Source organism: Lemur catta, chromosome 5 (assembly GCF_020740605.2).
Source record: "Lemur catta isolate mLemCat1 chromosome 5, mLemCat1.pri, whole genome shotgun sequence".
Classification (NCBI taxonomy): Eukaryota; Metazoa; Chordata; class Mammalia; order Primates; family Lemuridae; genus Lemur; species Lemur catta.
This window is the reverse complement of record NC_059132.1, coordinates 102814719-102833326: the sequence shown is the minus strand read 5'-3', so window position 1 is coordinate 102833326 and position 18608 is coordinate 102814719. Positions and strand designations below refer to the sequence as shown.

Sequence of the window (18608 nt, the reverse complement as noted above, 5' to 3'; positions counted from 1 at the left end):
CAGTGGAGTGGTTTGTTTCCCCCACTCACAACTCTGACAGACAGTGGGTTCCTGAGATGCTGGAGAGACCTTCTGCCTAGATAAGCCCATAGGCTGCTGGGAGCTTCTTGTAGACAGAGAACCAGGCTCCCAGCCCCCCTGGGGCGCTTCCCACCCCACAGACCAGAGCAAGGAGGGCAGGTGCTATATTGCTTCCCTACCCACTGTGCCCATTTGTCCTGCCCAGGGGGCTTAAAATCCTAAGGTTTCATCTCACTCGTTCCCACACAGACATTTTCCAACTCCGATTCAGACTGCAGGAGCCACAGGGGTCCCGTGGATCCCGGGGAACCAGCATTACTCCAGCACCTGCACATTCCAGGTGGACAGCCTCCTGCAGGGAGGGACAGGCACAACCAGAGTGCTGGCCTCCCTAGACTCTTTTTACCCCCCTTCCCCTCCCTGACCTGCAGCTGCTGAGAGAGACAAGTGAGCCACCACACCAAGGCTTCAACAGAGTGGGGCTCGGACCTTTCCTCTTGGGGTCCTGCAGCAGACTGAGAGGTGCTCAGACTGTGAGCTCTCTGTCTGCCAGCTCTCCCTGGTGCTGCTTGCCGTGTGACTCCATCAGAGCAGGGCATGCCCCAGGAGGAAGGACATCAAACATGCTTGGGCACCCCATGGGCAACCCAGCACTTTTATATGCGTGTAAGCAAAGTACCTTCTTCTTAGCTGTGTAAAGAATTCCCCCACGTAAGGAATGGTTAACAGATGCCGCAGAATCAGTTAAGTGCACTGGACCAGGGGACTTGTAGGAATTTCCCTTAATGAAAAGAAGTCTATCTCAGGGCTCAGACCTGATCCAAGGGGTGACCTCAACAATAGTCACTTGCCTTCTTTATTATTTCTTGAATAGCCCACAAACCCTAAATTGTAAAAAATTCTTATTTCTGTTTCCAAGTAAAAGTTCTTAATATCTCCTATACAGTGCTTGCAAATCTGGACACAGGAGGGCAGGAGGGGACTCTACCTGTGAGAAGGGAGGTACCTAAAAACCTCCCTGATGATCCGCAATGTCACCCATCACCCACTCCTTCAGTTTTATAAACTATCCAGAGAAGCAGATCACATCATCTCTTTAGAAATTCCAGATTACAACCCTTGAGAAAGCCTTAGAATTCTGAACAAAGCTCACTAGGAGAATTAACCGTGCTAAACATAATGAGAAAATTACTTCACAGCTTCTAAATGCAATGCTCTTATTTATGCAGTCCTATTTTTCTTCTTATTTTGTAAATATAATTCTAAGGAACAATTATTGTGCTGAGGGTTCAGGAAACTCCCTTATTGCCTATAAGTTAATACTGAACCAAAGCTTCTAAATGGTATTTAGTATCTAAAAGAAGAATTTCTCTTATATCCCGTGACCCTTTACTGATTATTCCTGAGACCTCCTTTGACTGCAGATTTTAGAGATGAGATATCAGACGTGTAGGGGCTTAGGCAAAACTGATGGAGATGGACAAAGTGAATTAAGAGGTAAGAATGAAGTTTGTAGCTCAAACACTTTTTTCTTTCCGGAAACTAAAATTATTCCTCTGGACCAAGGAATTCATTTAGCTTAATGTACTGGGAAGAATCACACAGGCCTATACTCGGATCCTAGCTCCTTTGTTTGCTCCCTGTGTAACCTTGAGCAAGTTACTTGACCTCTCTGAGCCTCAATTTCCTCACATGCAAAGAGGGAATAATAACTCCTACCTCTCGGCTCACCAACTGCAGCAGTCTGGCAACCCTACCATATTGTCCTTGCAAACTTCTCTCCCCCACACTTCTCAACAAGTATTTCAAATCATCGTACTATACTCAAACCCTCTCTTGGCAGATGACCTGGCATTCTGTTTAAAAAATATTAAATAAATAGAAATCTTCAGAGGGAGCTTTCTTGATTTCCTCTAAACAAACCTTCATTCCTATGTGCATGTGGACCTATCTTTCCACCCTTTTATCCCCATACTCAAGGTTAATATTTCCATGGGTGCCCTTGATCCCATTCTGTAGCTTCAGAATTTCCGCATTCTACAGACACTTCTCAGTCAACATTTGAACATTTCAATGTCCCTCACATCTCGAAAAAAAATCCCTTGACTTTGCCATGGCTGTCCATTACCGCCAGCCACTGAAACTGATGTTTCCAGAGTTCCCCACTGCTCTGTCAATAGCTGCAGTGAATACTCTTCACTGGGTTGTTTTTGTTTGTTTGTTTGAGACAGAGTCTTGCGCTGTCACCCAGACTGGAGTGCAGTAGCATCATCATGGCTCACTGCAACCTCAAGTTCCTGGGCTCAAGCAATCCTCCTCCCTCAGCCTCCTGAGTAGCAGAGAATACAGGCACTCACCACCACGCCCAGCTAATTTTTCTATATTTTGTAGAGATGGGGGTCTCACTCTTGCTCAGGCTGGTCTCGAACTTCTGACCTCAAGCAATCCTCCCACCTTGGCTTCCCAGAGTGCTAGAATTACAGGTGTGAGCCACCATGCCCGTCCCTACTCTTCACTCTTTGCTGTGTTTGAATTCTTGGTAGCATTTAATAGTTAACCTATCACTCCTAGTTGAAATGTTCTTTTCCCTTAGCTTCTGTGATTACCACATTTACCTTGACTTTCTTCCTGACCTTTTTGGCAGTGATGTCTCAGTTTGGTTTGTTGACTCATCTCCTTGTACCTGATCCCCAAACATTGCTGTTGCTTAGGACTCTGCTCTTTCACAATATAATCACTCTAGTTCTCTCACCCACTCTCCTGGCTCCAGATACGTTCTCCGTGCTCTTAACTCCCAAATTGGTAAGTCCAGCCTAGCTCTCTCTCCCCAGTTCCAGACATCAACTATATAAAATCTACCCAAATCTGTTTGGAACATCTCCACTTGGGTGTCTGTCAAGTATCACAAAATCAGGTGTCTAAAACTGAGCCCATCAACTACTTTGGTTAAAATTACCTGTGATTGAAGAAACAGGACTAACAGGACTTTAAGGGCATCGCATTTTATTCACTATTGCTTATAGTATTTGCGTTATTAGTTCCTTTGTATAATAATTCCTTAATTAGATGCTATATTGATTTTGTCCATTAAACTATGTTTGTAAAGTAGTTATTTCTTATTTCACTTAGCTGGTACTGTAACACTCTATATCCACAATGTTAAGTTATGGCATGTGGTTATTTATAAAAAGCTATGTTCTCTTGGAGATCTCAAAGTCAGGGTATGAATCCAAGGTTAGGTCACAGACTTGGAGGGTGGCTATTGATTGTCTATAAATGCTTAACCTTGTTTCCTGACATCTTAATTATTAGAGCCTCTGTGGGATTTAAGAAGATATTATCATTTACCCTCTTCAGCAATTGCACTTACACTTTTACCGTTGAATTTCTTTTCTGCCTTTCTATTTTAATCATTGTAGGCTTGTTTCCTCACATCATATGCTGGTGGCAAATTCATAATAATATGTGACAAAATATTTCTTTTATATTTTACACAAGTATCTTGTTACTTTTATATATTTTATATGAGTATTTTGTAACTTTCGGTGATTTTTCTGATATCACAGAGCAATTTTCAGATACCAAACCTCTTAATTACCAATATGACTTTAAATACTCTGTTTTGTCCTTATAGCACCTATGATTGGTAAACAATTATTTATAAATTTTTTTTCAGAGTTCAAACTACTCTTTTTAAGGCATTATCTGAAAGAAATGCCACTCTGCTGTTATGTTTTCAGACAAACTGGTCATCACATACGAAGGAGAGGAATAACAATAGCTTTGCATACATGGTCTCTTTATATTTTCACACTCTGACAACTGGATTTTGAGACATTAAGACTGTTGTGACACATACTTACTGATGAAAGAAAAAAACCACAGTTAGTAAGTGAAAAGACTGCTAGTGGCTCCCACATTCAGGCACAACGGGACACGTTAAAAAAAATCTTCAAGATGATACCCTATTGTGTTTGAAGACATGCTACATCTCACTCTGACTGTGAAGGCTTTAATTGGTTTGATTCCTAACCCACAAGCTTTGAGTTTAGAATAACTACAGGGCACTCTGTTGCCCTATCTCTATTTTTTTCCTCCAGTTTTCCTCCTTTTTCTCTTGGTAAAACCTACAGACAACCTTAGTGTTTCCTATGATCATTCCCAGGTTCAGGCGCTAGGGCTTTATGGATGTAGTGATCTCAGTAAGGGAGGATAGAGAGCCCTAGAACTGGCCTTCCTTTTATTTCCTCTGAAGCCAAAGTTTTCTGGAATTCAGGACATGATGAAAGACTTCTGTGTCCAGGCTTTTATCTAAGAGGATTGATGAGCTTCAGAGGAAAAGGTTGTGCAAGTATTTACAAGTTTATCAAACTGTGTCAATGGCTCACTGACTTCCAGGTGTGTTTACAATCAACAGAGAACATTTGGAAATGCTAACAGGAACAGCCACACTTGACGTGGCCAAATTAGAGAAGGGCTATGACTTGAAAAGCAACTCAACGGTGCAGAATTTAAAAAGACAAAGCCTCCTCATAAAACCCTGGTCCCCTGATATTCAAACTAGAGGCTTAAACAGGAATATCATACTAATCTAAGCTGCCATTTCCGTGGATTTCAGCAGAGAAAAGTCAGTGATGTCCTTGTATCTCTACATCGCTGATTGTAATTAGAGGGCAGGTTTGCATCTACCTTTTAGAAAAGACATATTCTAATATTTTAATTAAAAAATACATTCTAAATAGTGTAATAACTTGAAGCATATAGAAGTTGACATGTACTTAGAGATGAGATTCATATTTAACAGGAAAAGCTAAAATAGATCAGTGACTTCCGACTATTTTGTTCTTGTGTTCTTGTGCCCCCTTAAACAAAGTATCTATACAAATTTAAACTAAATTTTTTTGTTTCCTGAGACCATATAATGTTTTTAAAAACCTTCCTACTATATTGAATTATGCTTACAAATATTAGCTGTATGCATTTGACTGAAAACAACCTAATTATTTCATAAATATGTGAAGCATTTTGATAATGAGGAAACATAAAAAGTGAAAATGTGTTAAAAATATCTCTCTGAGATGAATGGGAACTGTTTTCAAATAGTTTATGTATTCATCGATGAATATTACTTATTCATATTATAATATTACTTATTATAAGAATAAAGCAAAATTCTATTCCTGTTCTCCTTTTTTATAAGTATAAACATGAGAAATCTTGCTACAAAATAAGTAAGTGGGAATGGAAGGATTTTTTAGAGCAATGCTGTTCAATTCTTTGAAGTCTTTTTTAGTCATATGTGAAAAATCGCATTTCTAAAAAGTATGTTTAGTGGTCTATCAGCTGCCAATTCCATCACATTTCTCCTTTAGTTTTACTGAAAGCAAAGAATTGGCAACTACCTACTTTGAAAAAGATTTGTTAGACACAGTTTTTATAATCAATCTATTTCTCCATTTCTGTGTAATATACCGAAAAAGGCTTTATCAAGGCTTAGCAAAATACTACTAATTATACGTGTTATTCTTTTACTTAGCTGCACTTTGTTTACTCTGGTATTCTCGGAATGGGGTGGAAAATGGAACTATTATTCATACTAATTCACTTTTATATTCTATTTTCTAATGCTTTCATCTTATTACAGGCATACCTTGTTTTATTGCACTTTGCTTTATTGTGCTTTGCAGATATTGCATTTTTTATAAATTGTTGAAGGTTTGTGGCAGTACTGCATCAAATAAGTCTAGTGGTGCTATTTTTCTAACACCATGTGCTCACTTAATGCCTCTGTGTCACGTATTGGTAATTCTTGCAACATTTCAAACTTTTTCATTATTATTATATCTTCTGTTGCCCAGGCTAGTGTGCAGTGGTGTCATCGTAGCTCACTGCAACCTCAAACTCCTGGGCTCAAGTGATCCTCTTGCCTCAGCCTCCCAAGTGGCTGGGACTACAGGCTCATGCCACCACACCAGGCTAATTTTTCTATTTTTTGTAGAGATGGGGTTTTGCTCTCGCTAAGGCTGGTCTCTAACTCCTGACCTCTAACAATCCTTCCTCTTTGGCTTCCCAAAGTATTAGGATTGCAGGTGTGAGCCACCACATCTGGCCTCACTATTATTGTATCCTTTATGATGATCTTTGACGAGTGATCTTTGATGTTACTATTGTAATTGTTTTGGGATGCCATACATTAACCTCATATGAGATAGTGAATTTAATCAATAAATTATATGTGTTTGCACTACTGCTCAGCTGACCGACCATCCCACCCCCCTCAACACCTCCACCCCCTTTCTGTATCCCTCTCTTCCGGTTTCCCTATTCTCTGAGACACAGCAATATTGAAATTAGGCCAATTAACAACCCTACAATGGCCTCTAAGCATTCAAGTGAAAAGAAAAATTGCACATCTCTCACTTTAAATCAAAAGCCAGAAATTATTAAGCTTAGTGAGGAAGGCATGTTGAAAGCCAAGATAGGCCTTTTGAGCCAAAGAATTAGCCAGGTTGTGAATGCAAAGGAAAAGTCTTGAATAAAATTAAAAGTGCTACTCCAGTAAATGCACAAATGATACGAGAAGGTGAAGTAGCCTTGTTGCTGATATGGAGAAAGAAGATCAAACCAGCTACAACATTCCACCTAATCCAGACCAAAGTCCTAACTCTCTTTAATTCTATGAAGGCTGAGAGAGGTGAGGAAGCTGCAGAAGAAAATTCGGAAGCCAGCAGAGATTGGTTCTCGAGGTTTAAGAAAAGAAGCTATCTCCGTAACAGAGAAGTGCAAAGTGAAGCAGCAAGTGCTGATGGAGAAGCTGCAGCAAGTTATCCAGAAGCTCTAGCTAAGATCATTGGTGGCTACGCTAAACAACAGATTTTTAATGTAGACAAAACAGTCTTATATTGGAAGAAGATGCCATCTAGAGCTTTCATAGCTAGATAAGAGAAATCAATGCCTGACTTCAAAGCTTCAAAGGACAGGCTGACTCTCTTGTTAAGGGCTAATGCAGCTGGTGACTGGAAGTAGAAGCCAATGCTCGTTTGGCATTCCAAAACTCCTAGGACCCTTAATTAAGAATTATGCGAAATCTACTCTGCCTCTGTAGATTTAACAACAAAGTCTGAATGACAGCATATCAGTTTACAGCATGGTTTATTGACTATTTTAAGCCCGCTGTTGAGACCTATTGCTCAGAAAAAAGATTCCTTTCAAAATATTATTGTTCATGGACAATACAAGTCATCACCCAAGAACTCTGATGGAAATGTGCACAGAGATTAACATTGTTTTCATGACTGCTAACACAACATCCATACTGTAGCCCATGGATCAAGGAGTAATTTTGACTTTCAGGTCTTATTATTTAAAAAATACATTTTGTAAGGCTATATAGCTGCCATAGATGGTGATTCCTCTGATGGATCTAGGCAAAGTAAATTGAAAACTTTCTGGAAAGGATTCACCTTCTAGATGCCATTAAGAATATTTGTAATTCTTAGGAGGCGGTCAAAACATCAACATTAATAGGAGTTTAGAAGAAGTTGATTCCAATCCTCATGGATGACTTTAAGGGATTCAAGACTTCAGAGGAGAAAGTAACTGCAGATGTGGTGGAAAAATCAAGAGAACTAGAATTAGAAATGGAACCCGAAGATGTGACCAAGTTGCCACAATCTCGTGATCAAATTTTAATGAATGAGGAGTTACTTCTTATGGATGAGTAGAGAAAGTGATTTCTTGAGATGGAATCTACTCTTGGTATAGATGATGGAATCTACTCTTGGTATAGATGCTGTGAACATTGTTGAAATGACAACATAATATTTAGAACATTACATCAACTTAGTGGATAAAGCAGCAGCAGGGCTTAAGAGAATTGACTTCAATTTTAAAAGATGTTCTACTGTGGGTAAAATGCTGTCAAACAGCATTGCATGCTACAGAGAGAAGGAAGAGTCGGTCAATGCCACAAACTTTATTGTTGTCCTATTTTAAGAAATTGTCACAGCCACCCCATCCTTCAGCAACCACCAATCTGATATTCAGTGGCCATCACCATCAAGGCAAGACCCTTCACGAGCAAAAAGATTACAACTCGCTGAAAACCCAGGTGATCATTAGCAATATTTATGTGTAAAGTATTTTTAAATAAGGTATGCAAGTTGTTTTTCAGACATAATTCTATTTCACTCTTAATAGACTACAGTATAGTATAAACATAATTTTTATATGCACCGGGAAGCCAAAAAATTCATGTGGCTCACTTTATTGTGATATTCTCTGTATTGTGGTGGTCTGGAACCCAACCCACAATTTCTCTGAGGTATGCCTGTGTATGCTTCAGATATATTTATTTCATTAGCTCATTTAATTTATGAGAAATACCCATTATGTGATTTAACTGGCAAAGCCAGTACTTATCAAATTCACTTTTTGCCAGAAAAAGTCTGACTTATTTTTTCAGTTCAAATAAATTAATCTACATTTTGTTTACAACCATCTCAGATCTGAATTTGTGCTCTAGGTAGGTAGGTAAAGCACAAATCTTTGCCATAAACTTGGCAATTGGAATAAATAAGGCATCACTGCATTTAATATTTCTTATTGACATTCTCCTCGTAATCATGAAACTCGTCTGTAGATGAAAGCATTCTTTGGCAATTGTTAGGGGTGGGTGATAAGGTCATTAAAACTGTTATCCCTCCGTCTTGAGATATCCGATTTCAAAACACGCCAGCAATCCTAAATACCCCATTTTTAATTCCACACTTTGCCTTTGCTAGAAATACATGTAAGACAGGGAAAGACATTGAAGCCCTACCTTGGGTTTATGGTGTCTTGAATAAAGGAGGCTTTACCAACAAAAATGATTCAAGTTTTGCCACACTGGAAGCTTTGTGCTACAAGATAATGTGTCATAGTAAAATTCTGGGTGTGTGAGAGGTGTGCAATTCTTTTGTAAAGAAAGTCTACATATGGAACTTGTTGAGGTTCTAGAAATTAATTGTATTAAAATGAGCTACCCCATTTCTCATTGAAAAGTCTTAATGTACCCTAGGAATATGACGACCCTTGTTTGACGACCCCTGGAGTAGGTGACCCCCGTGGGAATTTGACCTCTAAAATTCTGTGATGTTGTGATTAATTAGGCATTTTCATTACAGGAGAAAAAAAGATTATCACAACTACTGCTGCCCTGTTCAAGCACTTCCAGTCAATCTTCATTGTTTTGTTTTACATAAAGAACCCTCTTTCTGAAAAAGAGCCACCTGCTCAATTAGCTTAGGGACTAATTGAATAAGGAGATACACTTATTGACAACAATGGGTCTTTATATCATTTCAGTGAGAGATTTTAACCGCTCAAAATCAATATATGGAGAAAGCAACAAAGCAAAATACCCAGCTATTATAGTCAGAACTTGATTATTATTACCAAGTAGTAATTACCAAATACTTGGTTACTATTAATTAATTTATGGGAAATACCCATTACATAATTTAAAAATCAAATTTACTTTTTGCCAGAAAAAGTCTGGCTCATTTTTTCTTGATTTATTTGGTTACTATTACCAAATGATAATAAAGTCAGAACTTGATTACTATTACAAAAGCTAATGCTCTCAAGTAGAGATAATGTTTTGGAAAAAAAAAATTCTGGGATTAGCACCAGTTTATGCTTCCCAGCTTTCAAAGCACAGGTATGCTATTAAAACATCCAAAAACCATTTATAGCAGCAATAGATAGGATCAACACCAGAGAGTAGATTAAATTACATAAGCTTTAGATAGTACTGATAGAACTTATTAATAACACTAAATTATATTAGCCTTAGAAATGTATAAACGATGAATGAGTTCAAATATGAGCCATAGTCGTATTTAAATATGATATGTGTACTAACAGAGCTTAGGAAAAAACTAGTATTCTATTCAGTACTTTAAAAATAGTTTCATGTGGAGGTCAATCAAAAGACAAAAACTAAGTTGGAACTTGTTATAAATTCTGATATAAAGAGTGCTGTGTTATAGTATCCATGGCAGTTTTTGTTTTGTACACACTGGTCATTCCTTCCTACTAAAAATAAGAATAACTTTATGTCCTAAAATTATAAGTAGATTCTCTAGTGTGGTTCAATGAGTTAATATATCTGATTTTATATGAAATAGATAAGTAAATTTAAAACTTGGTAATTGCAAGTGATATTTTTGTTTTAATAAAAAGCAAAGATTCTACTGATAATTATTTAAAACAAATGGTTTTGGAATCCTGTAGACCTTGATTTGAATCTTGACTGTACCACTTATTTTGGTCACATTGTTTACTTATCTGAGCTTTAGTTTCTTCATCTTAAAATGACATCAACCTCATGGAATTCTTTTGAAATTTAAAACAAATAATATAGGTGAAGCTACCTGTCATGTCATAGATTCTCACTAAAGTTTAATTCCATTTCTCGCTCTCTCCCTCAATTATCTCAAAAAAGGCTAATTGATGACAAATGTAGGCTCCTCTGCAGAAGCATCCTAACTGAAAAGTAGAATGTCCGGTTGCAGATATTTCTATGAGTAAAGCAAGATGTTTGTTTAGATAGAAAGCAAAATGATCTGTCAGTGATAGGATTATATATTTTTTCTCTTTTTGCTTAACTGTATGCTCTAATTTTGCTAAAATGAATGAGTACTATTATTGTAAAATAAATATTTAAGATATCTATGAATGATGCACAGTTTATAATCTAAGTTGATACATGAAAACTTAATGATTACTTACTATAACTCAATTTCGAAATTTTATTCCTTAGAGCGTTTTATATTGCTAAATTCATTCAAGAAAAATAGACCTGATGCCTGAAGGGTTATAAACTGCCATGATTATGGACATTGGGAAAGCAGAGGGGAAGTGAGATTGTAAATAATGTCTTTTGTTAAGCTTCCTGCTACAGCCCCCTTCTGCCCGGGGTTATTGCAGCTGCGTCCTCACTCATCTGTCCACTCCAGGCTTCCCGCACTACTGCGCTTTAATATTCCTGAAACAATGGTTTCATTTCACCTTTAGCCTGCTCAGAACCCTTAATGGGTCTCCATTTAGCGATCGCTGTCCTTTGCAACCGATGGTACATGTGTCATTGTAGGATGCAGTAGTCCAAGTAGAAAGCAATCCTAACATTTACTGCTAATGTACTCTCCCTCAAACCTCTCATTTATCTGTAAGTGTGAATCTGGTGTGAACTGCATCAGATCCCGTCGGCCATACACTGGGTATCTCTGCCTTACTCGTCTGTGGTTGCAGGGCATTTTTCTTAGTAATTTCGAATTCTGTTTCTCTTGATTACAAACACACACACCACAACACAAAAACAAGTGCCTTTGTGCCATTGAAATACAGTTTACCCATAATAAGTCTTCTGTAAGTACGTATTTTTAAAACATACTGTACATGATATGCGCAGTACCAGAATGCTATAAATATATACATCTTCAGGGAAAAGTGTGTAATAACACTCTTTGATGGAATGAAAATGTAAAATACAAAAAAATCATCAACATGACAAATAAATACCATATTCTTTAATATGGTATTCAAGGCCCTCCATAAACTGCTGCCATTTTCTCTTCGCAACCTCATGTCCCATTACCCCCATGACAAACCAATTCAGTACTTACTGAGGGCTAAACTGCAATCATGTATCGTGCGTACCCCGTGTAATCTTTACAAGAGTCCCCTGACTGCATTGCTGTTCCCGTTTTCTAGATGAGGTTTAGTATCTTCCTTACGGTCAAACAGCTAATTAGTGATAGAGCCAGGTTTCAAACCCGGGTTTGTCTGACTCCAATTCCAGTTTTCTTAATTTCTTTTCTGGCCAGATGGATTTCTGTGCTCACTGTCACCCTAACACCTGTGCAGTTCCACTGCCGTGTTCGTGATCATGATATTTGCCCCAACCCAGAAACCTTATCCCACTTGTCCTTCAGCGTATCCCTCAGCACCTCAGCCTCCAGCCTGCAGTAATACCACCTTCCTCTGACCTTTGTTCATGTATTGCTCTAGGTGCTCATTGAATTATCAGTTTGGGTGTTGTCTCCCCAACCAGGTAATCAGCTGCTTGTTGGCAGGAGCTGTAGGAGCCAGAGTAGATCATCTCTAAGATTCTACTCCTTAGTTTATATTTGTTTTTATCACCCATAGTGCTGTGCCTAGTAGACACACAGTAAAAATACACTCAGTGTTAAGGTAATAACTCTTCACAGATAGTCAGAAGACTCTTTCCTCTGTTGTTTAGATAATTTACAACTCTCCGACTTGAAATTATGTCCTCTAAATTTTGAATTAACAACTTCTCTGTAGACTGTATTCAGCTTAATGTTAGGAAAAGACAAAGTGGGTAGTGAGTCAACTTTGTTATCACTTTTAAAGCATTGAATTGACAGAGGATAATTGCCCAGTTTCATTCTGTTCCCCAGCCTTCAGGGACCCTTTCTGTGTAAGAGACAGTGTGGTTCCATTTCCACTTCAGGCAAGTTGCTCAGAGTAACTGAGAAGGAACCTTGGCAAAGAGGGAAAAGGGGCACGCTGACCAAAAAAGAGTAGTCTTCGATCTGTTTTCTAGCTGTGGGCTATGCAGGTAGAGAGAGGATGGTCTCTAAGAGGTGGCAGAGATCCCAGAGCAGAGAGGTTTGTTCCTACGGGTTGAAGGCCAGGGTGGGGAGCGGCACAGTGTGCCCACTGAGGCTGAAAGTGAGTTTGAAATAACAGTGGTGACAGCCTACATCAAAAACTTTGTGAGAATTTAAGCTTATCCCTCCTTCCCTTCTCCTCACAATGTTCCTACGACACCCTCCCTACTTCCCTTCCAGCATCTGATTTTTCATTCACTCTTGTATATAGTTTAGAGAGAACTACATGAATCAGTGGCATTGATTGGTTTTGTTGTTTGTTTAAGAATTGATTTGGAAATCTCCATAATCCATACTGCCTTAATTTACACTTTGCAGTGTTATGGTATGTTCAGAATGACTGATAAGTACTAGACTAAATCTCTCCCAAGAAATAACAAGATATATAATTTGTAAGATAATTATGTTTCAAGTGAAAAAGAAAGACTGTAGGTGTGAAAACAGCTTTAGCAATAGGCATACCTTGGGGGAAGTCAAAGGATTTTGACTTAAATATCTTAAAGAATGTGCTAAATCAGAATTAGTAAAACGGCAATATCTAACAAAAAAGGCTTTTCAAGTGAAAATTTTATGAGAGCATTTTATGAGAAAAAGATGAAATGTCTGAGCATTTAGTAAAAAGAACTTTTTCAAGAATTTCAAAAACCTGTTTTGTTTTGTTTTTTTTTTAAATCTTTCATTCTTCATCAGTGGATCTCTTACATCCAGGAAAATTGGGTGGATTTACACAAGAAAACAACACCATAGATTCCGGAGAACTTGATATTGGCCGAAGAGCAATTCAAGAGGTTCCTCCTGGGATCTTCTGGAGATCACAGCTCTTTATTGATCAGCCACAGTTTCTTAAATTCAATATCTCTCTTCAGAAGGATGCATTGATCGGAGTATATGGCCGAAAAGGCTTACCACCTTCCCACACTCAGGTAAGATTAGGCTTTGCCATCGATAAAATGAAAACTGCTAGTTGCGTTTTTTAACTTATTCCATTTCTTCCTAAGTTCAGCTGTTTGGTTAACTGTTGGACCACTTTTGAATTGACCTTTTATAGTAGAAAGAATTTTGAATGCAGGTTACACATACTTTGAGGTTTGTGAATCAGTGGCAGGAAGGATGATATTTTCTTTCTGACTTGCTTTGGTCATTACTGACTAATTAAAATGTACTAAATTTTGTGAGTGACTTAATGAATACTGAACATCATCTGAGCACCTCGTAAAACCCCATGGATGTTCCAAGTGTTTTACAAAGATTTCTGTGATGATTTCAGATGCTCTTATTCCTTTCATGTAACAAATGCATAACAAATTCATCACAAACATGTATTCATTCTGTTCAAAATATATTTTTAACTTATGCCAGATTTACTCTTAGTAAAGAAATGATGGGAATGTAAACATAAATATGACGGTATGAACTTTATCAACTCAAGCTACTGTTCCTCTTCTAAAGTGATTAGCACTGAGATAAAGAGGAAAAAGAGCTTTCATAGATAACCAGGTGTGATCACATCAGCGTGGTCCTCACAACAATCCAAATAATCCTAAATGTCAAGAAATTTAGAAGTCAGTTCCCTGGCATAACATTTCCTTCCCATTAACAATCATCAATGGAGAGTCGCTGTCAATTCCACAGGCTTTTCCGTAATCTGATACAGTACCAGGTTATAGTGCGTAAATGGGAAACTGTGGCTTAAAATAGGTTCCATCATGTTTAAGAGAAATTATTTAAATTCCCTACCATAAAATTGGAACCGAGACTTTTCCCAAGATCAACTATTATGTTTGTAAATAGAGGAATTTCAAAAATGTAATAATTGCTTAATTAAAATTGACAGTTGGATGACCTTAAAGTTATATTTGATAATCAGTTTATTTACCCATGGGATTTCGTGCTGATTTAGTTTGATTTATAAAATAAGAATTTTCATGTATGCTTTATATTATGTTTTTTCCATAACCTAGGAAGATAAATTATGAAGAAAAGTTATCATATACTAATAAAGAAATTATATCTTTAAAGAAAGATGAGTGATAAAATTTCAACATGCTTTCTCTAATGTAATTGTGGATTTTGTTCATATACATACCTAAATTTTATGGCTGTGAAATTTTTGAATGTCAGGCTTTAGTGTATTCATTTTTCTTATTTAACATTTTTCATATCTATATCATTAAAGTATATGTCTTTGATCCTTACACATCAAATACTTCTTATTATGTACTAGTGTCCAATTTTAAATTTTAGATTTGACTCCAGTTCATACCACAGGTGACACTGACTAGGGTATAATAACCAGGTCTTCTTAAAATGGAAGACCTCTATAACTTTAATTATGGTAGATAGATTTGCATTTATAGCAATTATCCTGTAAAATATGAAAAACTATTTTTCCACTGAAACCACAGATGTGGATTATACATTATTTGTGTATAATTCAAGAAGTATAGCTCTAAGCTGAGCACAATAGTGAGCATGTAGCTTCTAAATTCCAGAAAATAATTTCAGATAAATTATTGTGTTGTACACTTGAAAGGTTTATTTAAAGATTTGGGGTTGATTCTTTGTAAGTTGTATATAACATATAAGATTACAGAAATAAAAGGTGCAGTTTCAGGTTTTCTCATAGTTCTTTTGGTATTTAAACAGAACACATGTGATATCCACTTTTCTCTTCTGCCACAATATATGTGTTTAAGTAGGTTATGCATTTTCTCAAGCTTCACAGCTATTATTACAGTTCCTTCCTCTGGTTTATTCAAGATCAGCAGAGCAAACAGCTGTTTCTGAGTTCAGTGTTTAAACATGAAATATTCTATAAAGCAGGCCAAATTGAACATTTCTCCGTTTCTGGGGAACGTTAAATAAATCAACCTGAAATAATTAAAATTGGCCAGCCATTCAGAATAGTCACCTGAATTTTGAAAGTCTTAGTGACTCTTTATAAAACTGTCCATTTGATTGTTGCCAAGGAATCAGTTGCCTTTATTTTCCCCGACACCCAGTTCTTTCTCCTGGACAGTTAGAGGCCTAAGGAAGCCATTGGGCACTTTACAGTTAAGTGCCCTGTGGCATTTTAGTGCACCTGCTGAAGGCTGTTTGGAGTCGGAAACCTGGGTCCCAAGCACACCCTCACTACTTTGTGACTTTGTGACCATGCACAAGTCACTTAACGTTTCTGAGCCTCACAGTCTGTTGGTAAAATGAGAGAATTGGATCAGATGATCTCTAAATTTCCTTCCTTTTCTATATTCCAATGATTTACAGCAAGACTCTGCCACCACCAAAAAGTTGATTAAAGGACACAGTTAGGTATTTATAGATTCTGAGTTTTCATCATTTTAATAACAGAACTGAATTAAACATATAGATTGTCTAACCATTCAGAAGTGAAACACCGACATACTTTTAAAAAATCTATTTGCATTTTAAGTGGTCTATTAGATAATCAACATAAATACAAAAAACGTGGGCAAACTTTTCTTCTATTGATTTTACAAAGACGTGTTAATACCTTGTAGTTTAAAGCAACTTTAAATGAGAAGAATTTTCAAAGCATGCATATTTGGCAATATTAAATCGTAAGAAAGTTACCTTTAAAGGAGCTTGCTTGCACACTAAGAGAGTTCCAATTTATATGAAACCTTCATCAAGTATAAGCTTTGTCTCATGATAGCCCCCCCCCGAAGTAGTGTGACTGAAGAGTTAGCCCAAAGAATTTCACCCTAAAAATAGCATAAGATCCTAACAATTCTTCCACCTCGCCTGCCAAAAAAAAAAAAAAAAAAAAAATCCATGTCTCTATTTTGTGAATAAATTTTATAAAGCAAAACTCAAGTTTTCCCTTAAGTGATCACTTTACACCCTAAGAACAAAGGTCATTAGATATTTGCATTCCATTTAATTTGGTTATTTGTGGTAGAAGTAGTTTTGGTGTTAAGTAGGGAACTTTTCTTTAGGTATTTGAATAGCTCTCCCGAAGTCATGTGTGAAATTGCCCCATACAGAAGAGCCTAGAACTGGACAGAATAACTCAGAGCCTGTCGGCTACTGCCCAGCCCCCGCCATCATGCCCACCCACCACCCCAACCTCATTTCAGTGTTCACAGTGTGATGCAAATGCTGATCTCTATGATAACGGTGATTATTGTGATTTTTGCCTTGAAAGACCAGCTAAAACTCAAATTTTCCTCCTTTTCACTTTTTCAGTTAACTGTGTTTAGGTAAGGGAGAAAAATGTTTATATGCATTGGGCCATAAAAAGAAACTTTTCCTGGCTCTTTGGCATGCTAACATAAATGTTTAAGTCTGATGAAATGAATGGCTTGAGATAGCGACACTTTCAAAACTGCTGAATTAATTTTCCTCTGGAAATTTTAGAATGGAATTCCAGTGAAATTTTTGCAGGTCAGCTATCCACACCAGTCATTATTTTTATCCTTGTAAGATATAATAAAAAGTAAATTTTTGAATCCTAATCAATGGGTTTTTGGTGTATTTTTTTTCACAGCTATGTATAGTAATATAGTGTACTTCTTACCATAAACATGTCTTGGGAATAAAATAAAACTGGGTAAAAGTCTATAGAAGCTGAATCACTGTACTTTTAAGAAATTGTTATCTAAAAAGTGCCTTGAAACTACATTGAAAAGTCTTTTCATTGTCTGCCAAATTCACTGTATTATCTCTGGTTACCAAATTTTGCCCCAGTGTTACCAATCACATTTAATGTTTTTAATTCTTTTTTAAATTCTCCAGTTAAATTCTTCCAGCCATCCAACACTCATGATTAATCTCACCCAAACAAAAATTATGTTTGATGATGACTGACTTCATGATAGTAATTGGGCACATTTACTGTTATTGTCATCCCTTCAGGACCCCTCCCTTGTTTAATTTTTTAGACTTTTGATTAAAGATGTACATGTATCTTGGTACATGTTGTTACTCCAGCTAAGTAAAACCCCATGCATTTCTCCATGGTGCTTGAGATGGTCACAGGGTCACAGGGTGCTATGGTGGAAATGCCCCTGGCTTTGGAGCCAAGTGCACCTGAGTTCACAGTCCATCTTCACCACTTAACAGATGGCTGACCCTGCTGAAGCTTCTCAAGACTCAGTTTCCTTTGTTTTTAAAGTGTAAATATTAATACCTTCCTGAAAGGGTTCCTGTGAGGATTAAAAATAATCCCAGCACAAACTAAATATTCCACTGTAGTTGTTACTACATGAGTATTAAATAAGAGAAGACCTTAGGGGATTATCTGATGGTCTAACTAACGTAAGGCTGCTGGCAACATGGATGGAACTGAGGTCATTATGTTAAGTGAAATGAACCAGGCACAAGAAAGACAAATACTACATGTTCTGACTCATAGGAAGAGCTAAAAAGTGGATCTCATGGAGGCAGAGAGTAGCATGATGACCAGAGGCTGGGAAGGGAAGGGGCAAGGGTGATGAAGAGAGGTTGGTTAAGGGGTACAAACATACAGTTAGAAGGAAATAAGTTTTAGTATTTGATAGTACAGTAGGGAAATTATAGTTAGTTTATTGGGTATGTTAAAATAGAAGAGAAGATTTGCAACGTCCCCAACACAAGAAAAAGATAATCCCAATTACCCTGATTTGATCACTGCACATTACATACAGGTATCAAAATGTCACATGTATCCCCAAAATACATACAACTATGCTATCTTGATTAAAAAAACTAATTAAAAATAAAATAAGCATGCCAGATGTGAACTGTAAGTTTACGTAGATTTTATGTTTGCATCCTCCACACTCATCAAACTTTTTATCAGCCAGGAGAATGAAATAAATTTGGAAACCGTATTGCTTAATAAGGGGAAAAAGCGAGCTTTGAAATTAAAATCCAGCAGTGGTGTGCGGTGGGGTAGTTTTGCTCATCCAT

The 18608-nt window shown here is 37.2% G+C and overlaps 1 protein-coding gene across 1 annotated transcript in view; it reads left to right on the top strand.

Moving 5' to 3' along the window:
• The window catches only part of TENM3 (teneurin transmembrane protein 3), a 437141-nt gene that overhangs the window by 304466 nt on the left and 114067 nt on the right, over positions 1–18608 (top strand). Inside the window, exon 6 of the mRNA XM_045552462.1 lies at positions 13407–13621. Coding sequence (XP_045408418.1) covers positions 13407–13621 — 215 coding nt within the window. The remainder of the gene's footprint in view (positions 1–13406; positions 13622–18608) is intronic.